Consider the following 23545-nt stretch of genomic DNA (forward strand, 5'->3'; position numbering starts at 1 on the left):
AGTAGTAAACGCTAACATGGCTCGCCGTGATCATAACACCTCCTTCGTAAAGTATATGCATCCCTAGCGTCACACACGATCTACTGTGTTATACTGTTGGGATCACAGTTAGCTTGGATGACGAGCCCCCAGGTGTCTTGGTCAGGCTGCAGGACGTGTGTGGGACTCGTTCTTCCAGCAGCAGCAGCTGCCCAGCCAATCCGACAGGAGCAGGTTTATACCCAGTGGGCGGGGCCAGCGGTCTGACCCTGAGCTGCTCTCGCCGTGCTCTGACATCATCATCATCATCATAGCTGCACATCACAGGGCACCCGCTCCATGCTGGCTGTGAGGGGCTGTTAGACAGCGTGGTCCTGTAACACCAGGTCCTCTGAGAGGAGTTCACATGCTGCAGCAGATGAGCAGACAACGGGACAGGGAGGCTGGTCTGGCGGTTTGCGACAGACCAGCCTCATTCCGAATAATAACCCTCACTTCATTCGTCAAATAATAATTAATTCTCTTCCATATATCCCGCTTTAACTATTCATTTATAGGTCTGAATTACAGTGTGTGCCTTTTTTGTTAAGTTTGATTATCTTCTCATAAATCACATATTAGAGTTAAATGATTTTATGCCATGCACTGATTGTAATCTCCCCCTCTATGTGGTAATCCCTCTCATCTTTTCTCAGTCTGGGGTATACATTTCCTTGTGACTCTAATAATCCTCTCATCTTTCCTTCCCCCCTCCTGTTGCCCCCCCCCTCTCTTCCCCTGCTCCCCTCCCTCCCTCCCTCCCTCCCTCCCTCCCTCCCTCCCTCCCTCCCTCCCTCCCTCCCTCCCTCCTCCCTCCCTCCCTCCTCCCTCCCTCCCTCCCTCTCACTCTCTTTTCCTTTCCCAGGCGAGTGATGCATGCTGCAAGCGTGTGTGTGTGTGCAGCAAGAGTGAGAGAGAAAACGGTGTGTGTGTGTGTGTGCAGAGAGAGAGAGAGAGAGAGAGAGAGAGAGAGAGAGAGACACAGACAGAGCCCCTCAAACGGAGCATGCCTCTGCGTCCGGCAGCCGGCAAACATGAGCCACCCAGCCCTCCACGGCAGGACCAGCAGCAGCACACACACACACACTCACACGCACACCCCTACACACACACAGCCAACGGCAGCCAGGGGGCCAGGTCTGACAGCGGCAGCTCCCAGGAAGAGGGCAGCGGTGTTCCCGCTTCCGTTTACGTTCCGGCTTTCCGACCGGCTCCGGAGCGGAGCTCTAGTTCAGGAGGACCCATGGAGGAACCGCAGGGACACACGCTGGTCGTCCGCATAGGAATCCCAGACCTGCAACAGACGGTGAGTGAGAGAGAGAGAGAGAGAGAGAGAGAGAGAGAGAGAGAGAGAGAGAGAGAGAGAGAGAGAGAGAGAGAGTGAGAGAGAGAGAGAGAGAGAGAGAGAGAGAGAGAGAGAGAGAGAGAGAGGGAAAGAAAGAGGGAAAGAGATGGGGAGCAGGAGGGGGGAGGGAAAGGGACCGGAGCGTTCGCTCTCTTACCCTCCATTTGGAATTCAATGGATTTGCTGTTGTCAATTGTTGGATTCGTTGTCATCTTTCTCCTTGCCACTTTCTCTCTTGTCTTTCTGCCCTTTTCTCCCTCCCTCACTTTCTCTCTCTCTCCGGTATGCACACTTGCCGGCTCTGTTTGATCACTGACTCACTCACTCCCTCGTTTAAAAAAAAAATCTCTCTCCCCTCTCTCTCCCTCTGTCTGCCTCATAAATCTCTTCATTAACCCGGCTGCAGCTGACTTTGACAAGTGACCATTTGGAGTGGGAGAGAGGAGGGAGAGGTAGAGGTGAAGAAGGATGGGGAGCAAAAAGGTAGAACAAAAGAGAGGAGATGACGCAAAGGCACTCCGAGATCCCTTGGTTCATTCACAGGAAGGCTGAAGGGGAGTTCTCTCTGAACTGTCAAACATCCTCTTTTTACGCCAGTCAGTCAGTCTGTCTTTCCCTACCCTTACCCCCAGTCTTTCTCCCAGTGTGCGTACAGGAATGTGCGGTGTTGTGTGTGTTGGCGTTTTGGGTCTGCTGCTGTGTATCCTGGCAGCTGGGAACTGTAGCAATACCTTGCACCTGCTGGGTCAGCTGAGCCAGTGGTCAACCACTGCAAATGTTAGTCAGGCTCTTACCTTCTTCCTCTTTGCCTCTCCCTCACTTTTTCTCTGTCTCTCTCTGTTTCTCTCTCTGTCTCTCTCTTCCTCTCTCTGTCTGTCACTGTCTCTGTCTCTCTTTCTTTCTCTCTTTCTCTCTCTGTCTCTGTTTCTCTCTGTCTCTCTCTCTCTCTTTTTTCTCTTTCTCTCTCAGTTATGAATATATCTGGACATACTGTGTGTGTGTGTCATGGGTTTCTTGTGTTTGCGTGTGTGCATGGCAGAAGGTGGCAGGGGACAGAGCAGATGTCTAGATCATACCAAGACTCATTCAAGTCCCCCCCCCCCCACCCCCCCCCCCCCATGACAGACGGATTCTGTGGCATAGACCCCGTACCAGAGTTACAGACTAATGAGTGAAAGAGTGAGATAAAGGTTAAAGAGAGGCAGAAATACAGAAAGAGAGAGAGAGAGAGAGATAAAGGGAAAAAAATGAAAAAAGTGAGGGGGCATTCCCTCATGGTCAGCTCTTGCATTAAAACTGATGTTAAATTAACCACAAAGTTCTCATCTCTATCCTGTGGCGATAAAGTCTTGGGTTTCTTGCAGTGTACCCTGTCAAATCAAATTTGTCTACCCTGTCAAATCAAATTTGACAAATCAAAGTACCCCGTACTTTGATTTGTACAGTACTATGCACTGGCTCTCATTCATATTTAACACACCGATGACGGTATTGCACATGTGACTGTCTGACAAATCTCACTCCCTTGGCACATGTAGTCAAACCACCGTGATGGATTGTGTGACAGAACCAGGGGTGGTGGCCTCGAACCCCAAACAGAAGTCCAAGGCTGGGGGGCAGGAGACTGAATGACGAGCTGAGGATCTGAGCAGCAGGATGGTTCCCAGGAACGTCCGGATATTAGAAGTGAAACAGGAGAGGATTGGTCCTGAGGTGCAGCTTCAGGGCTAATGGCCAGAAGCACTTACCTATACTTCTCCCAACAGGACCTCTGTCCGTTGATTCCATGCAGGTTATGTACAAAGAGGGACCTTTGTCTTGCTTACAGTAATAAGGAGAAAGCACTGTGTCCAGAGAGAATGAAGGCTTGAGTATTGAGTGATCGATGGAGTTGCAAGGCCATGTCCAGCTCCAAAACATGTAATCCCAGATAAACCCCCTCTCTCACGAACACATACCCTCACGTGCAGGCAGTAGAGCACCGTTGAAGGAGTTTGCATAGCAACAACATCAAGCTGCTATTTCAACTGTCTGTAGGACTGTGTCCTCTCTGCAAAGTTGGCCTTGAGAATTCCCATAAACAGAGTGTCATTTGGGTAGTCCCACATCAACCACCGAGTTACCTTCTCCTACATTCTCACCTCTCACGGTATTCCTGTCATTTGTGGGTTATTTAGTACCTCTAACTGCAGCATTCCTAGTTTGTGTGGTGTGATGTATCCAAGGACAAGCATTTCGTGCTGTGTGGTCAGAATCGTGAGGGAAAAGAGAAGTCGAAAGGAAAAGAAGAGGAGAGCATTGAGATGAAAGGAGGAAATTCCCAACGGACGCTGCAGAATCTCTGGCTGTGAACAAAGCTTTATTCTACACGCACGCACGCACGCACACACACACACAAACTTAAAACCTTAATCCCATCACACAGTATGCCAAGGGACACCTCTTAATGTGCTTACACAGGGTAAAGAGGAGAAACAACACACTTACAGAAACACCAATTATACATAGAGGAGGAACAGACAGATGTAGAATCAGGAGAAACCCAAGACTCAACTCGTACCTAAACTTGACACTGTGAAAGATAGACAGACTGAGCCAATTAGCCACCAGCCTAGTGTGCTGGGAGATTACACATCCCCTGCTGTGTTTAAAGACTGAATCTAGAGAGAAATTACATCACCCCGTTTCTTAGACCATTTCTCCCAGAGGCTTGAGAATAACAAAGCAAGTAGGTGATGTCATTGCATTCCCAGGGCTTTGCATTGGAGATCATAACAGCATCGTCCATATCTGTTTCTATGCTACACTGTGTGACGATAAAGATAGGCAGGCATGTTGTACAGTGTGGGTAGGCCTACTGTATGTACATCCACACACCTACTCTATGAGCCAGCCTGCTCACCTGTTGTATACAACCTGTGTGGATGATCAGGTAACAAGAAAAGGCAAACAAGATATTTTCCTCTCTATGAATTCCAGGTTATTGATGTCTTCCCGACACATTTACTTTGTTTTCAAAACTATTATTTACTTCTTTACTCAGCCTCCAATAGATCTCAGTCTGCCTCTCTCTTCCTCTCTTAGTCTTCAGTGATAATAGTGGATATGATGGATGAATGTCACACCAGGCTCAGTGTAACACCACCATTCACACACTTTATCCTGTTCTTTGTTCTTCTGCTCTCATTCTCCTTCTGACACTCTTTCACCGTTACCCCTCTCGCTATTCAAGTCTTTTATCCAATTCTGGCTGTTTATGAGCCCGTCTTGTCCCCTCTTCTGGCTCGGAAGTCTCTTCCATGCCTCAGTTTCCCCTCGTCAAGGATCGCTTCTTCTGACGGTCTGTCTCGCCTCCTCCCCAGGCTACTCACGTATCACACACCCACACATGCGCTGCGTCCCGTCTCTCTGGAAAGCACCTCACGTCCGCCGCTTGCTATTTTTAGTTCATTCACAGCAGCAATGGCACGAGACAGGACTAGCGGCTACCCATCTCCCTCACCATCTGTCCAGAGCACCCCCTGGCCCAGCATCCATTTCCCCATAACCCCCCTCCCAGGCTCACCCTCCATCAGCCACCCAGAAAGAGGGAGATGGATTGAGGGAGAGAGAGAGACAGAGGGAGAGAGAGAGACAGAGAGGTGGATGGATTGAGGGAGAGAGAGAGACAGAGAGGTGGATGGATTGAGGGAGAGAGAGAGACAGAGAGGTGGATGGATTGAGGGAGAGAGAGAGACAGAGAGGTGGATGGGTTGAGGGAGAGAGAGAGAGAGAGACAGAGAAAGAGACAGAGAGACAGACAGAGTGGTCTGAACAATTGTCCATTGTCTGTCCTGGCAATCCCAGTCCAGTCCAAAGAGATAGTGTTGACCCAGTGAGACAGCCGGGTAGGCAGAGAGCCAAGTTTAGAGCAGTGACCCATCAAGACAGAGAGACAGGACCATCGTCGCTCTCTTCACTGGCCAAGCCCAAGTCTCAGACTGAGGTGTGAGTTACAGAATGAATGAATGAATGATAAGTCTGCACAAGCCAAACATCAAAAATGATGATGGTCGTAATAATCCTCTCAAAGTAATGAAGTTGCAAAATGTAATTATAATTATGTGCCACATTTTGAGTGATAATGTACACAGGAGCCAATTGCTATCGGTGTGATATGACATTGATCACCCACACAATATTGAAGAGACCACAGTGATATACAGGCTGAAAAACATTCTTACTGATTACTGCATTGATCACCTCCATGCACCTTTGGGATTACTCAGTCTCCTGCCATTACCAGGTTCACCAGAACCAGGCATTAGGTTGACTTGGCATAGCTAGCTGTGTGTGTGAGTCTAAGGTCAACAAGATAGAGGCAGCAATGAAAAAGAACAAAACAACATACAGACACAAAGAGCGAGAGAGCGAGAGAGAGAAAGAAAAGGAAAGGTGAGTGAGTGAGCCACAGGGACATTTTACAGAGCAGGAGGTAAATTAGCTTAGCCTGGTCTTAATGAAGCCGGGGATTGATGCAGGCATTAGAACCAATCCGATTTCAGCTTTTGTTCTAGGTCTGGTGCAGGTGGCCTAAGCTGCCTCGTAGTCAGCAGCACTGAACCCACTCGGATCAAACTGGACCACTCCTGCACAGAAAGGAAGCCTGGCTGCACGCCATTATCATTTGACGCACCAGTCGGATACAGGCATTGTACTGTTCTATCAGATACAGTAATGGAGTGATCTGTGGTATAGGTGACACTGTAGAACAGAGGCTGTAATAGGGATTGCTGCGCTCACATGGGAAGGCGCTCTCACATAGAGAGAGAAAGTGAAGCGTGTATGGAATAGCTTTGTATCAGTCTCGAATAGTTCATCCCCTCCTAAGATGCTTTGCTCACCATCGCCTCGCAGTCAATAAAGTAATTCTCCACCTTGTTGCCAATGGGACGAGAGCTCTCCAGGCAATTTGTACTATCTCCTTTGTCGATGAGCAGCGCTGCAGCCAAAACCAGACTGCAGCCCGCCAAGCGGCAGGGGTTCGGGGAGCAGGCGTGCTAGCAGCCTTCCTCAGCTACATCTGCAGTGCCAGGCTCTCTCATGCTGTCTCTCTCTCCCTGCCTCGCAGGCCTCTCACGTCCTCAGCCTCTCTCCCGTCCTCTTCCACAGTCGTACTCTCCTTCCTCATCTCCCTCCCTCGAGCTCTTTGACCCCCCCCCCCCCCCCCCGTTTTACGTTGTCAATTTTCCCCCATCGTTCTGCCTTTCCATCACAGTGTTTCAAAGGTCGCTGATCCCCCTTGGTGCGGAGTTAGAGCCACCTTTAACATGCTCGGTTGTTTGGTGCTACTATTGAGATCTTTGGATCGTTGAGACATCTCTTAAATTGATTAGTTTTTGTTGTAAGTTGTGTGTGTGTGAAAAACATAAGGGGTCTGTTTGAGGATGTCTGTTTGTTGATATGGGTTTATGTCTCCCAGCTGTCTAATGGTAAGTGTAGGTTTGGGTGGCATGTGCTGTCGTGCCTGTCAGCAGCAATAAAGAAGAGGAGTTGAATTGATGTTTGAAAGGTGTGTGTGCATGTGTTTGTGTGTGTTTACACTGTCAGTATAGTTGGGCATTAGGATGTGGTGGCAGTTTTAGGGAGGGAATGACAGAACCTCCCTAAGCTCTCACACCTCTTTAATCCATTTCATCCAAACTAACGTTGAATGTGTGCAACATGTTCTGTTCAGTATTGTTTAATTACTGTGTCTAATGCCTGTGTGTGTGTGTGTGTGTGTCTGTGTGTGGTGTGATTGTGTGTGCGAGGGTTTGTGAGTGAAGTTGTTGGAGACGCCGTGTGATTGCTTTGCCACATGGTTGAACTGTTTAAATCAATGGTGGGAGGGTGTTTAAACTGGTCTGTTCATGTGTGATGCATGAGTTACCATCAAAAAAGAAAGTGTTTTCTCAACCCTTTTACCCAAAACGTTTACTCATCCCTGCTTTTCAGTTCCCAGTGAGGTGTAATCAGTTAAAAATAAAAGCATGTCTTCACTTTTTTGTCTTATATTTTTATCGACCAGCGCTGAGGCAGTGTGCAGAACTCTGGGGCGTGCTGAGGTGACGTGAGGCATAGAGGCTGGAAGACAGAGCTTCCTCTATTGTAACGTTTGGAGTGTGTTTAGAAATACAGACCATGTCTTTGCGCTTTGCCAGCCTACTGTAGCCTTTAATATTCGGAGGTCGTCCACTGTGCAGTCTGCCTGGGCCTCAGGTAGAGATAAGAGGCTGCTTCACAATGCAGGGGAGTTGTGTGCACTTGTGTGTGCGCGTCTGTGTTTGTGTGTGTGTATACGTGCATGTCATCGTATGAGCGTGTATGTGTGGACTGTTCATATATATGCTGTATATACTGTATGTATGTGTGTGAGTGTGTGTGGAGGGTATTTAAGGATGCAGGCCCAGGGGTCCTTGCAGTGAGCGAGATGTTTCCAACATTTAGGATGCTGCTGGGTCTGTTTCCCGAAATCAATGGACTGAGACATTAATAGATGATAACTTTTTTGCGACCCATCATCTACAGTATACAGCAAGAACAACAAGACAGTGTTTTGCTGGAAAGTATGAGTGTGTGTGGGTGTGAACCCCTTATGATCTTATGATGATGGAAATGATCTGTTATTTGGGGAACAATTCATGTTCAACAATTCATTTCTAAAACAATTCATGTTGTTTATCACATTCTACCTAAATAGGGCCCAATGAGACTGGCAAGCCACCCCTCTCCCTGTGAGTTTAATCAGATTTTTGGCCTACCTTGCTTCCATGCCATTCGAACACTGATGAAACCAACTAGTTGTGTCAAATTGGCAGCATAAATCACGCATCATTGTTCATACCCGGGGAAAGTCCAGGCCCAGCATTTTCTGTGTGAGTGTGTCTGGCAGAGTGAGCGTCAGTGCTGTGTGGGTTTTTCAAGCTATCCGAGTCTTGATTGTAGCCCATTAACCTGAGTTAATTGAATCAGTGGGTCTTTTTCTGTGTCTGTGTCTCGAGAGGCGAGCCTGTTTAACAGAGTGTGGTCGGCCTCCTGGGTGTGCTAGGACCAAGGAACAGGCTGAGCCAGCAGCACTGCCACCCTGTGCACTCCCCCTCCGGATCGAATGGGTCACCACTCAAATAATATGGGAGTCAGATGGCTGAGTGGTTAGGGAATTGGGCTAGTAATCCGAAGGTTGCCAGTTCGATTCCCGGTCATGCCAACTGACGTTGTGTCCTTAGGCAAGGCACTTCACCCTACTTGCCTCGGGGGAATGTCCCTGTACTTACTGTAAGTCGCTCTGGATAAGAGCGTCTGCTAAATGACTAAATGTAAATGTAAATAATGTCCTCGTTACGGAAGGCTTTTACCACAAACCCCCCTAAAATACCCCACTGTGGGCACATATTTACATTTTTCCCTGTCGCAGAGTTGGAGGTTAAAAGCTCCCCATCTGTGTTGCGCGGTGTCGTTCGTTCCGTTTGGACAGGCTGTCTCCCGCTGTCCCGGCCTCCTCTCTGTGGGGCCCAGGTGGACCTGGATAATGACTGGAACACGGGCAAGAGCGGAGAGGAGCTGTGTCTGTGTGACACCAGGGTCTCAGCCAGATGGGTCCGCTCAGAACCCCAAGGCCCCTCCGGGGGAACATGAGATACGGAGCGTAGTCAGAGACGTCAGGAGGAAAAGGCCTGGAGGCCAAAAGGTTGGATAGCACCAGATGTGTCTGAATGGGAAGGAGCAAAGAAACGGGACAATGGAGAGACCGGGAGGAGCGGAGAAGGACGACAAGAAAGAAGATCTCGTTTTAAAGGCACAGTTTGGTTCCACTCCACAAACCATTCTCGTTGGTATGATGTCACTTGGATAAAGGAAAAGGTTTAGTAAGCAATCAACACACCCTAGTCCAAGCGTGCGTGCTCTCCACACCCCCGTAAACGCCTAACAAGCTTTCCCCTCTGTGTAACTTTTAATTACACTGCACTGCACTGTGACTGATTCCTGATTCTAATTTGTCTTCTCACTCTAACTTACTTAGAGAGACAGTTATTGTTTTCTCCTTCCACATACTTGTCATTAAAATGTCATTAGCATCCTGTCAAAGTTTCGTCAGAGCTTGCATGCTTCATCGCTAAACAGAACAACCTTTTCATTGATGACATTGAGGTAAATACCCTAAGTGAAAGTACATTGAGGTAGATACACCTACTGAAGGTAGATTGAGGTATATCCACTAAGTGGAGGTATATTGAGATAAATAGGCTGAGAAAAGGACTCCACAACCATGTGTATGGTTCAGGAAAGTTGATTTCCTTAAACAACTAACATCACAAGGAGCATTTTCTTGAAAAGTTTTGTATGTCATAATGGCCAGGGGCTTTAAACCATGTTTGTGCTTTTTGACAGTGTACTTATTAAGGGTAGGTCACGTAGGTAACAGTAATGGTTGCCACAGCAATGTGACCTCATTCCAGACTGGTGGTAATCATTAGTGCACTGGAGAGGGTCCTCGCAGGGATAATGGTCTCTGCCACATAAGTGTCTTTTACTAACTCTGAATTAGGGACTTTTGTTCACTTGAATTGAACAAGAAAGTAATTGACTATTAAATAAGGCTTGAATTTGGGTCACAATGGGCAACTAGGCTAGATGGATAAGTACTGCAATTTAGACGTCTTGTAGCAGAATGATATCTTGAGGATGAGTTGCTTGACTTATGTGATGGAAAAATCATGTTTGTGTGAGTGTTTGATGATGTGTTTTTGTGATACACTAGTTAATAAAATGTAGATTGGAGCATCCTTCCAGTAGGGTGAAATTGCATGTCAGGCTCTGATGCTCCAGTAACTCCAGCGTGCAGTGTGACGCCACTGATGTCAGCTTGAATATCACTGAGGGTTTGTCTCCTGCTACGCTTGGCAGTCCCGTGTCAAGGAGGCTGCATCATCTCCTTGGTTAAAAGTTTGGAGGCCCGTCACAGTGATCGATGCTGGGTCTAAAGTCTTTGGTATCCCGGAGAGCCATTGGTGTCAGAGCTGGGCAGGATTTAGAGTGGGTCCCTTCAGGACCACAAAACGGCCCCTCTGGAGCTGTGGAGGCTGGCCTACTGTTCCTCAACCCTGGTCCTGCTTCAGTACTGGCCCTGAGGACTCCCAGACCGCACACTCCTGTTTACTCCCATCGAGGTCAAGCAGTTGAGGTCAACCAGGCATGTGAAACAGATGCAGACACAGGCACGCCAAAACCCACACACGAACACTGTAAGGTAGTCTTGTATAAATCTGACACAAACACATACTGCTTTTCGTTCCTATTCATTCTTGCTCATTCATTATGAATGGCTGCTTTAACTGTGCTATGAAATATGGACGGCTACTAGACCAGACTGTAGAGTATCTCCCTGTGGCGGCATGTGCTCCGGCAGGACCCTCTGATTAAGACAGAGACTCAACTGTTATCACCAAGGAAGCTGGCAAGACACAGAGAGAGAGAGAGAGAGAGAGAGGGAGACACACACACACAGAGAGAGAGAGAGACACAGAGAGAGAGAGAGAGAGAGAGAGAGAGAGGACACACACACAGAGAGAGAGAGAGAGAGCGAGAGAGACAGACAGACAGACACAGAGAGATAGAGACACAAAGAGAGAGAGTGAGAGAGAGAGAGAGAGAGAGAGAGAGAGAGAGAGAGAGAGAGAGAGAGAGAGAGAGAGAGAGAGAGAGAGAGAGAGAGAGAGAGAGAGCAGAAGGAAGGGAGGAGAGAGGAAGAGACAATGACACACGGAAAGAGTGGGTTGAGGTTTGTTATTGATTTTGCTTTCATCGTCTTAATTCCTTGATCAGTATGGGACAACATACTCATACAAACACTCAAACACAGACACACACAAACACAGGGTTAACTCATTAAATATCTAATATGGAAGCAGCCAGAGTTGTTAATTAGTGTATAAGTCATCTGAGCCGGACTGCCAGAGGTCCTCGGAGATCAAGACGGGCTGCAAGAAATAACTGCTCTCCATCATCTCTCCACTCTTCTTTTCTCTTTCCTCTATTGTTTTTTTCCTCGGTCTCCTCCCTCGGCCATCCCTCTTCCTGCACTCCTCCCCAACACTCCATCTCCTCTGTGTAAAGACATCAGCCCGGATGACGTGTGCTCCATTGTGTCTGGTGGAGCTGGAGGCCATGTGGGCCCATAGAGATAACCAGCGTGACTCGTCTGGGCCTGCTGTGGACAGCTGATGCATGGAGGAACCTTTAGAAAGGTGCTTCGGTCTCCACCCCCCAGCCTTCCTCAATCATCCTCCTCCTCCTCGCGGCCGAACGCCACATCTGAACGCAGACAAACGACCCGCAATCCTTCGAAACAAACTTTCGGAACCACACGTGCACTTTGAGACGTTTTTTCGGCGTTTTTTTTTTTTCAAGGCGCGCCGTCGCAGGGCGGCACATTCGTCTCCCAACTTGGAAGGCATGATTACACGCATAGGCCGCGTTGGTGCTCGTGTCACGGAAGTGTGCCGTGCGTAGGATGTGTGTGGTGGGAATGACGTGCTCTACATAACGCTGGCTTGGCATCGGACTCTGGTGCTCACACATGACTGAGCACCAGACCCGAGTGGACGGCCGCGCACTATTGGGCATCCCTCTGAGGTCACGCTCACCCGCTAACACGCTCATTCCCTTACGCACACATTTACACACTGGCTCGAGTGTGCGAGGCGGACGCAAACAAGATCACTTACCCGCAGCTCAAACATTACCCCACTCTGCTCTTACCTGTCTGACCTCTAACTTTTCATTACATCCTCCAGAACCCCTCAACCCCCCCCTCCCTCCCACCCTTCTCTCTCTTTATCTCTCTCCCTGTCTGCCCTGCATGGTACATGCCATACTGCTGGTGAAGTCAGCGTTGTTGCAACGTTTAAAAGCGAGACAGAACAGGGCGGAGAGGCGGGCAGTCGCTATCATGGTTGTAATTACAACCTTGATGAATAATGAAGTATGAAAAGGGGAGACGTGTTCAGGAGCAGTGCCGTTATTCAGCTCAACAGCAGCTCTCTTTACAACTGACTCGCAACTATGCAGTAAATTGCACAGCCTTTCCACGGACCAGTAGGATTATATTCCACTTACATTCATAGACGTGATTTAAAAGAAGACAAGAGCAGAGAGACAGACGGGGAAAGGGGGAGGAAACAGCTCTAACCAAGGGGAGACAGACTTAAACAGTAGCTATAAGACTATCACAGATGTATGGGGTTCAATAAAAACGGTGTTGGAGAAAGTCCAGGGCATTACAGAGGGAGATACTGAAGCAGGAAGACAGAGAGAGACAGGAGGGAGATACTGGAGAGCGAGACAGGGAGAGAGGGAGGAATGAGGAGGAAGAGAGAGATGATAGTGGAGAGCGGTGGGAGGGAACAGTACGCTTCAGTGAGGAAGCTTCATTACTGAGCAAACTGACTGGATACCAGGGAAGAATGAACACACACACACACACATTCACACGCATCCACACACATATACACACACACACACACATCTGTGCAATAACCCGGAAAACCAAAACTACGGTAATTTCAGTGAACAAACAGATTTGGTGGCTGATGAAAGACAACCTCTTCCGTTTCTTGAACACATGTTCCCACAATACACACACAAATACACACTTTATACTTTACAGACCTGCACACTCCAATAAGGTTTTTTTTCCACGCATCTGGCCTGGTGGCTCCTTAAATGAGCTTAAAGGGTGTAATGAATCATTTTCGATTTTTCTTTAATTACTCTCAGCTGGGCTGTGTGACATTGTTAATTATATTCTGTTGTATTGTATTGTGTTGTATTCTGTAGTGGCTCACAGTATCTCTGCCTGAAACACCGTGTTAATGCTGTACTGTATGGGTAACCAGGGTTAGTCCCTGCCTCTGTCTTCTAGACTGATGAATTTACTGAAGCACATCTTATCGTCTCAACTCAAACCTCACTCTCCATTCTTCCCCTTATAGCATCAGTCCATGCCTCCCCAGTCACCAATTACCTAATGACTTTACATTCACTTTGGTCGGGCTTCCAATTGAAGCAACTGAAGCAAACGGCCATAGCATGGTTCTATTGTTGTAATCATTTATGATAGCACTGTCCTACAAGGACACGCTTGTCTGTCGTCTGTTCCAATGCGGGGCAGTTTCATTAGTTGGATGAATGGAGGGGTGAGAGGTTAGCCAGAGGGCCGTGAGCGATAGAGCAGCTCCTCCGGGCTTTCTCTTGCACCGACGCACGTGCACACAAACCGCACACACACACACACACACACACACACACACACACACACACACACACACACACACACACACACACAGTACAGTATAGTACAGTTCTGTGCCCTTCACAAACACACAGGCACAAACACAGGCTCCTGAAAAGCTGCTATCTCTTGGACATGCTATGTTATCACTTTTCTGTGCCGTGGTATATCAGGATTCGTTCCACTTCGGATGTCGGTAGGAGAGAAGATGAAGAGAAAAACCATTTATCATATTTAAAATTGAATTATGAGTAAATAAACTGGCTCGACAAAAATGCAATCCACTGTTTATTTGGCATGAAAGTCAAAAGTAATAGACCGTTTGACAAAAAAAGTTTGCCATGTGTTTGTGCGCCTTTTTTTGTTGTTGAGTATTGACAACAAAGTTTGCTTTTCTCCAACAGCATCCTTCGAGGGCTCCCCATCCCACAGATCTCCCTTTCTCCCTCTGTGGTTCCCTGTATGTCTCCTCTTTAATGACAAGAATCCTTCTCAGTCTCAAGTGAAGGGAGAACTTTCAAAGCCATGCTTGATGTGAGTTTTGTTCAGTTTGGAGAAAACAAACGCCCTGCAGTATCAGTGTGTAGCCAGATGAGGCCAGCAAGGCCCACTGAGGCTCCCTGCAGAGGGACTTCCATTACCCAGTGTGCACTTTCAACAAAGTGTCAGTTGGATAATCAGACTGGATCCTTCTCTTGTCATCACGGGTGTTTCCTCAGCTGTGGCTTGTGGGCTCTGTGGCCTGTGACAGGGGACAGCTGTTTGTTGCAGATGGCACAGGGGTGGCGATAGGAAAGGGTTTGGGTGTGAGATGTTTTGTTTATGCGTTTGTGAATTGATGTTGCAGAACGGGTGTTGAATTGATTTAATGCTGGTGGACTGAACATATCACTTCCCCCACTCCCACCCTCCTCTCCCCCCCCCCTTCTCTCTCTCTCTCTCTCTTTCTCTCTCTCTCTCCCCACCCCTCTCTCCCCCCCCACTCTCTCTCTACCCCCTCTCCCCCCCCCCCCCCCCTCTCTCTCTCTCTCTCTCTCTGTCATTCCATCACCAGTAACTCTCTCTGTCTTTGACTGCTCTCTGCCTCTATTTGCAGCTCAAATCCCATAATGTATCTGTTCAGTTGAAGTGCTTAATGCACACCACCAGCGATAGAGCAGAACTGTTCAGGTATCGAATGGCCGTGGTATCTAGGATAATAAAGTAGACCCCACCCCCCCTCCCCCGGCCTAGATACACTGAGGGCCACAGTCATGATGAGTCACAATAGTGGTATGGGTGTAATCTTTGTTCTTGAAAGCATATACTACATCAGTGGTTCCCAACCCTGCTCCTCAGGGAACACCTGTCCTGCATGTTTTAGATGTTTCCCTGCTCCAACACACCGGATTCAAATGAATGGGTCGTTATCCAGCTCTGCAGAAGCGTGCTTATGACCATTCATTTGAATGAGGTGTGTTGGAGCAGGGAATCATCTAAAACATGCAGTACAAGTATTTCCTGAGGACCAGGGTTGGGAACCACTTTACTACATTATGTGATCAAGATCTCCTTGGAGCTTGAACAGCCCCTGGGTAACCTGTTCATCTCCAGTGCAGTCCAGCTCTCTTCTCTACTGGTACTGTACCATCCACTGCAGGGAGGATACACATGGAGAGGGAAGTCTACTTACATTTACATTTACGTTTAGTCGTTTAGCAGACGCTCTTTATCCAGAGCGACTTACAGTAAGTACAGGGACATTCTCCCGAGGCAAGTAGGGTGAAGTGCCTTGCTCAAGGACACCACGTCATAGCACGGCCAGAATCGAACCAACAACCTTGTGATTAATAGCCCCGACTCCCTAACCGCTCAGCCATCTGACCCTGATCAGACATTTGGCCTTAGGGATGAAGGCCACTGTTTGAGATACAGAGCTTAATCTATGGCCCCTGGACGTTGAGTGGAACTTATTTGATAATGACCATTTAGAACTCTGTAGGTAATAATTGATTGAGGATTAAATGAGTTTGTACTGTAACTGATGGAGTGAATTAGTAGACCTCTCTCTCTGTCTCTTTTCTTCTGACCATACTCGCACGGTCATGAATATTTCGCTGCATTAGAGGACTGAATCCTCACACCGTATTAAGGAAATCAATGGAAAATAAAAATGCCATTCTTTCTGGCTTCATTCCTGATAAATATGAAATGGTAGTTTCATCCGTTTGTCGCTGAACAAATAGAAAACAGCGTTTAAAGAAGCCTCCTCTCGTCTCCACAGAAATGTATGAAGTTCGACGCGGACGCTCCTATCTGGCTGTCCAAGCAGAGGATCCTCTGCACTCTCAACCAGAGCCTGAAGGACGTCCTGAACTACGGCCTGTTCCAGCCAGCCCACAACGGCAAGGCCGGCAAATTCCTGGATGAAGAGCGTCAGCTGAGAGACTACCCCCTCCCCTCCATCACCCCTGTACCCTACCTGGAGGTAAGCACCCGAGGAAGGAGGCTGGAGATGTTTGTGTCTTTGTGTGTGTGTGTGTGTGGTGTGCACACAAAGTAAGGTCCACATTATGCAACACTGAGAGCCCACAAGTTTCATACGAGAGTGTGTACCGTGTGTGAGAGTGTGTACCTTGCGTGAGTGTGTGTACAGCGTGTTGAATGTGGAGACTGTGTTGGATGGTGTGTACAGCGTGCGACTCGACACACTCTCAACACACACTCTCCCACCTCCCGGAGGGAGCTCACCAGGGGAGCCTATTGTCACCTGTCAATCTTCATTTACTCACGTCTACTCCAGTCCGCGATTCAACTCCTTCGCCTCCATCTTCAAAAAGGGTGCGTGTGCACGCGTGCTTATCTATCTGGGCTTCCGCTGGGCTGGAGTGTCACTCAAACCCAGCAGCAGGAACAATAACACACCGGTGACAGTGTTGTCAACAGCAGCTGTCTGCCTTCAAAGTTAATTGCAGAACTTGTCTTTCACACACACACACACACACACACACACACACACACACACACACAAGCTCTCCGAGTGACTGGATCAACATCTTCTGATGTTTCTCAGGAGCTCTCTCCCGATCGGGCTTGTACTCTCCAGACCCGCGGGGAGATTAAGAGCTCATTTCTACGAGCAAAAGCATGTTCATCACAATACAGCTACAGGGTTGTCCTGTGGCCTTGATGCACGTCGACGCACTGTGGTGATCATTAATAGGGGAGTCGTTGTATTCCTATGGGAGCCCCCTCTCCCTGATTGTTATTACCTGGCTTGATTTACTGTTCCTATTATGAGTGGAGCTCGTAGCAGAGGCAGGGAAAGTCAGAGGCAGATGGAACCAGCTGGGCTCGCCGGCTCGTCCCCTCCATTTAGCCGGCTTTTATGACGGGATTTTATGCAAAGGGTTTATGTTTTATCAGTCCACTTTCCATGCTGTCACTGTGATGGAGATCGTAGCACAAAAGAGCCCCCCGTTCAATCACATGGAGACTGTGACCTTGATGAGGATCATAGTGGTCCATGCACAGACTGGCCAAAGAAACTGCTGGTTAATTGTAGTGGAATAGTCCATAGACCTCTACTGCCACAACCCGGGGGAGGGGGGGGGGGGAGGGGAGGGGGTTGAGGGGGGGGGTAGCTTCATGTCAGTTAATATTGGATCAAATATCCCTTTTGTACCTCCTATGTGTTGAAGCCACGTGTGCGGTTCTGCACATTCCCAGCCAAGCTAACTGAATGTGTAAGCCAAGGGCTACGCTCTGTTGTGCTATTTCAGCTCTCACAACGAGCCGTATGGACGTTTTCTCTCGTTTTCACTGTGAGGGGATATTTCCACGCTGTACTGTACACATTAAAGTAGAGACACAAACAAACTGCAGGTGTTTGCCGCTGTAGGGGGAGGCTAGCCTCACAGGCCCCAGCGGAGACTGAGGCCGAGGCCGGAGACTCGGAGGTAAAATGGTCAACAGGTGGATGAGGGTGTGGGTTCGTGTGGTGCTGCGCTTACGAATCTCATCTCGCTGGCGTGTGTCTCTGGGACAATCTCCATATCCTGAATGCTCCACAACTACCTCAACCTCTGTGGTGAGTTTGGGAATGGCTGGAGGGCTAATGGAACTAACGTGCTGTGTACTCTGAATGTACTGTGGTTAGCGTTGAGGGAAGGGTTGCTTCTGTGTGCTGTTCCGGAAGCTTTCTAGGACAGCAAGCCTGCTGTTTGGACACTTTGTCAGATGCTATCATTACCATGATAGAAAATGTGTGTGCGGGTGTGTATGTCTATCTGTGTTTGCACATTATTCTTATGTGTGCACTGTTGTCTGTTGTCATCCACCCTCAACACCACCAGCCCCCCCCCCCCCCCACACACACACACACACACTCCTCTCCCTCAGGACCTGTATGTGGATATGAGTGACATGTTTTTTATTATGGTTCGATTAGGGTCACTCAGCTCAATTTCACAGAGAAACAGAGAGAAAGAGAGACTTTGTGGCTTGGTGGCTTACTGCTTCTATAACAGTGTTCGGTCAGACCTGTCCATCAAACCAGTGGTTTGAGTTAATAAAGCCAGTGGAATTTTGACATTGATAGAAATGGAGATTGACTCTATGACTGACCAGATCTGACCAATCCCTGATTGACTTCCTGACACAATTGAACACCAGGACAGTGACTCTACACAATATTAGTATGAACGGATTTCTCAAAGACAAAACATTCCCGATCTTAATCTGTCATCAGCTGGCTGTGTGTCTAGTCATGTGTGGACCAGCAGCTCACTCAGTGTTGTGTCTCCTGGTTGTGTTTCAGTTCCGCTATAAGAGGCGTATCTACACACAGAGCCACCTGGATGACAAGCAGCTGTCTAAACTCCACACCAAGGTAAGTCCACGCCTTCGCAATCCCCCACCAACACGTGTCTCTGGCACAGTGTGGTTCCAAAGAATGGCACCTGGTTTATACCTGAAGAGAAGAGGAAGGCTGAGTTGTGGGCTCCAGGCTCTGTGGTCGAGCGGGAGGCTTGTGTGTGCTAGGCAGGGGAACCGACACCAGGGGGAACCACATGCATTTGCATAATTCCCAGTGCGGGGCAGGATCTGTGGAGTATTTACACATTTCCCTGTGTGTGTGTGTGTGTGTGTGTGTGTGTGATTCCTGAGATATGACCATGATTCCTGGGCTGTTTTCTGTTGTGTTTATTTAAATGTTCCAAGGTCATGAATTCCTGCTGCATGACTGACTTATCAATGACACAGCCAAGTAAAAATGGCAGATTCCTGTCCTATAAATACATCAGTGGTGTAAAATCCACCATGTGGGAGAGAGAGAGGCAGTGAAACACTGCGATGATGAGTGAGTGACTCCGACTGAGAGGGAGAGAGGGAGAGAATCAGACTGAGAGGAGTGTGTGTGTGTGTGTGAGAGAGAGAGAGAGAGAGAGAGAGAGAGAGAGAGAGAGAGAGAGAGAGAGAGAGAGAGGGAAGGGAGGGAGGGAGAGAATAAGACTGAGAGAGAGAGGGAGGGAGAAAATCAGACTGAGAGGGAGTGTGAGAGAGAGAGAGAATCAGACTGAGAGGGAGTGTGACAAGAGAGGGAGGGAGAGAGAGAAAAATTCAGAGAGGAAGGGAAAGAGAGAAAGATAGCTAAATAGGCAACGCTGACAGAGGGTGGAGTCCTGTTCACAGAGGGAGAGAGAGAAGCAGAGAGGCAGACACAATGGTAGAGAGGGAGGGAGAGAGAGAGAGGGAGAGAGAGAGAGAGAGAGGGGAGAGAGGGAGAGGAGGGAGGGAGGGAGAGGCAGTGGGAGGGAGAGGCAGTGGGAGGGAGAGTCAGTGGGAGGGAGAGTCAGTGGAGGGAGAGATGGCTCGATAGAGAAAGTTGAGTAAGCATGAGTCCTATCCTCACAGACTAACGCTAGCCTACTCAGTCTGGATGGTGTTTCCTGATATGGCTCTCAGAGTCCACTGTGAGCTCCTAATGGCCACTTCTCTCTCACAGGTGTGGGCAGCACTTGTTTGGGTTCAGCTCACAAGTTGGACTAGAGCATGCCTCAGTGCTGCTGCCAAAACCGTTTTATTCAAGTTGTATTCAAGGAATTTTTCCCAGTTCCCCCCTACAGCAGGTGTGGTGACATCTGCCAAGCAAAGCTAGCCCAATCACACATGCTTCACAATCACCTTGTCTCACTGAACCATGTCAACCGAGGGTGTGAACGAGTTGTGAACGCCTCCAGCTTCCACAACGTGTCTGTCTGTGTCTGGTGGGGGGATGGAGAGACTGTGTGGACCAACCTGCTGTAGACAAGCAGACTACTCTTCACAAGCTAGTGCCTCCACATAGTATTCGAATATACCCTGCCCTGATTGGCTGCTCTCCTTCTGGTCTTGCCTTCCTGGTCCTGTAGATGATTCGAAGCTATAGGTGTCCTCCCTACTGACTGGGCGGCTTGTCTTTATTTTGTTCTGTAGCATGCCTAGCCTAAAGCATATTCTGTTTTACTCTGCCTGGCCAGCTGGCTGGCAGTAGACAAGCATTAGCCTACTTAACAGGCTTAAACTTGCTTGTTAAACGCCGCAGGGACAATTGACTTTTCTTTCTTTCTTTCTTTCTTTTCTTTCTTTCTCTCTCTCTCTCTCTCTCTCTCTCTCTCTCTCTCTCTCTCTCTCTCTCTCTCTCTCTCTCTCTCTCTCTCTCTCTCTCCTCTCTCTCTCTCTCTCTCTCTCTCTCTCTCTCTCTCTCCTCTCTCTCCTCTCCTCTCTCTCTCTCTCTCTCTCTCTCTCTCTCCCTCCCTCCCTCCTTCTCTCTCTCTCTCTCTCCCTCTGCTCGTCCTCTCTCTTTGACCTCTTCCTCGCTGCCAATGTATTTAAGGAATCAGCCTAGAGACCTTCCCAGATTGCCACGAACAAAAGTGATGTGTGCATATGCATGCGCTTACGTGTGTGTGTAGGAGGGTTTACCATGTGATGGACGGGCACGTAGAAAGCCTCCTTTCTTCCAGTGGGACAAAGACGGCCCTGTGCGAGAGCCGTCTGAAGTCCTGACTCGCGGCCGATGGACGGCGCCCCAACCCTGGGCTGGCCTTCAATCCTGCAGGGTGCTCCCTCCACGCAGCCTGGTCCTCTCCCGGTCTTTCCACCAGCTCGTCCTCCACAGTAGGTCCACAGAGACTGCTGTATGGGACTCTCTGAATGTAATTAAGAGCCACACACAGCAGTCTGTGTGAGGAGGGATGACAGCGGGTTTATAGGGACAGGGCCAGCCCATCTTATGATACCACTCAGGCCTACCGTGACCCTGGTTACCGGCCCCCCGCTGTGCGGGAGCTCAGCCCCGCGCCTCTCTCTCTGTGTGGCCTGTGACCTGGCCTGACTGCCACCGCAGGGCACATCAGCTGAAGGGGAAGCGTCAGTCCCGCTCCTGTGGCTCAGCTGGGCCACTGGGGACTCCCCCTGGGGAAAGGACACAGGGACAGGGAGACGAGAGTGGCTTCTGGACAGGTCATGTCTCTGCCTCTGCCTTTTTCTCTCAAACACTCACGTGAACCACAAACGCACGCTTGTGTGCACGTGCGCGCACCATTGTAGGCCCCTCCACCCCCCAGGGGCGCTCTGTCACAGGAGAGGCAGGGCACAGAGGCAGGCAGGCAGGAGAGAGGGTACTTAGTAACGCACTAGTTTGGTAATGTGGTCACTGACATCACAGAGGAGAGAGACCCGGCTCCACGCTTCATTATGAGCTGAGGATCTCACCCTCCACTCCACAGAGTGTAAAGCAGCAGCCGGTTTTCACAGTAGGTGTGTGAATGAAAAATGCTGCATGCACATTGGTTTCAATTGAGCAGGAAAGCCATTATAGGTCGGATCGACTGGAACACTGCGCCTCACATGATGCTTTGGATGGAATATGAAATAGGTATCACAAACTCACACAAACACAGATACATGCGTACACACACACACACACACACATTTGTATGGCAGTGGATGAGAGGACATTGCCAGTGGGGACTCCCCCCCCCCCCCCCCCCCCCCCTACACATTTGTACACGCCCCACACACACGTGCACACACACATGAACACACACACCGACATAAGTGGGCTTACAATGCTGCTGTAGGAATTTCTGTTTTCAAATTCGGGGAAAGTTGAAGTCACACAACCCTGTGAGAACCATTTATGTTGCCCCCTCCCCTCTCTGTCTTTTCCCCTGCCCATCCTCTACCTCCCTCTCTCATCTCATCTCTCTCCCCTCTTCCCTCCCCCTGTTCTCGTTCCCTCCCTCCCTCCTTCTCTCCCTCTATCTTTTCTCTCTCCCCGTTTTCAATTTCCTCCCTCGCTCTCTCTCTCCCTCCCCCCCCCTCTCTCTCTCTCTCTCTCTCTCTCTCTCTCTCTCCCTCCCTCTTTCTCTCTCGCTCTCTCGCTCTCTCCCTCCTCTCCCTCTCTCTTTTCCCTCTCCCTGTTCTCGTCTGAATCCTGCAAAAATCACCCCCTCCATCTCTCCGTCTGTCTGTGCATGCGCGAGTGAGCTTGACTGAACGTGTGCGAGGGAGTGCGTGTCAACGAGTGTGTGCGAGCGAGTGTGCATGTGCTGCCTGGCAAGACGTGAGCAAGCCGGGGAGAGTGAGGATAGACAGAAGAACGGCACGGAGAGGAGAGGAGAAGAGGAGAGAGGGAGGGGGACTGGATGAGGCCATGTGGATGTTTTGACGCCGGGACTGTAGCTGATCTTTGGCAGGGGTGGTTTGTGAGGGTGCGAGCGTGTGTGTGTGAGTGAGTGTGTGTGTGTGTGTGTGTGAGATGGGGTCCGCTTTGGAAGAAGAGAGGCCATGGAGAGAAAAGAGCAGAAGGCTAAAGAAGCCAGGAAGTCCAAACTCAATAGTAAGGTATCCCACTCGCTCTAACATTATCTTCATCCCTGCCTGTCTATCAGTGTTTGATCTCTTCCTTTCTGCCTTTCTTTCGCTCTATCCCCCTCTCCCCCTTTCTCATCCTATTTACCGGCGCTCGGCTCTTCTCTCTACCTCTCTCTCTCTCTCTTCTTTCCTCTGATGCGCCTGTCTTTCTCTCTCTCTCTCTCTCTCTCTCCTCTCTCTCTCCTCTCTCTCTCTCTCTCTCTCTCTCTCTCTCTCTCTCTCTCTCTCTCTCTCTCTCTCTCTCTCTCTCTGTCTTGTCGTTCTGCTCTGCTGCATGTTAGTTGTGTGAAGGCTGGTGCAGTCCTGTCTCCCTACTCCTCCAGCATGCTAATGTTTCTCTCTGCACTCTGCCTGTCTTGTTTTCCATGTCAATGTGTACGTGAGATAGACAGAGTGTGTGTGTCTGTGTCAGAGTGTGTGTGTGTGTGTGACGATCTGTCAGTGGGTGCTCCCAGGACAATAACAGCCTTGTGGTGCTTGTGTCTATTATCATAATTCTTTGCTCCTGCCACATTCCTGTCACAACCCCAGTATTGATGCCTAGGGCTGGGGGCTGGCGGCCAGGCCTGGGCACTGCTCTGACAATGTTGGCTTATCCACTATCTCTGTGTTATTGGTGTGTGTGGGGTGTATATTTGTGGTGTGCTTGTACACTTGTGAAGAGAAACTCTGGCTTGTCAAGCTTCTCGACCAAGGAGACTTCCTGGAGGTGTGAGGGCCACACAGGATATCTTCCGTCCTCCTGTACAAACCTCTCGGTCACCAGTGCTTGATAGAGCGGTACGCAGGGGTGCGGGCCCCTGATGCCACCGTTTCAGACCAGTTTGTTCCAGTCTCAGGGGAGGACTGTGTGGAGAGCTGTCACTCATCCAGCTGTCTCCCAGCACCGAGCAGGTGTCACGCTGTCTCAGAGCCTGCCTGAGGGCAGCCACTGTCCTGGACCACTCTCCTGGTCCTGCTCCACACTTACT

The 23545-nt window shown here is 49.3% G+C and overlaps 1 protein-coding gene across 1 annotated transcript in view; it reads left to right on the plus strand.

Annotated features, from left to right (window-relative positions):
* The first annotated feature begins 1024 nt into the window (after nt 1-1024).
* shank3a (SH3 and multiple ankyrin repeat domains 3a) overlaps nt 1025-23545 on the plus strand; it is a 66697-nt gene continuing 44176 nt past the window's right edge. Inside the window, 3 exon segments of the mRNA XM_067234178.1 lie at nt 1025-1324; nt 15937-16140; nt 18472-18543. Of these exon segments, the coding sequence (XP_067090279.1) occupies nt 1025-1324; nt 15937-16140; nt 18472-18543 (576 nt within the window).

This window comes from Osmerus mordax, chromosome 4, assembly GCF_038355195.1.
Source record: "Osmerus mordax isolate fOsmMor3 chromosome 4, fOsmMor3.pri, whole genome shotgun sequence".
In the NCBI taxonomy this organism is placed as follows: Eukaryota; Metazoa; Chordata; class Actinopteri; order Osmeriformes; family Osmeridae; genus Osmerus; species Osmerus mordax.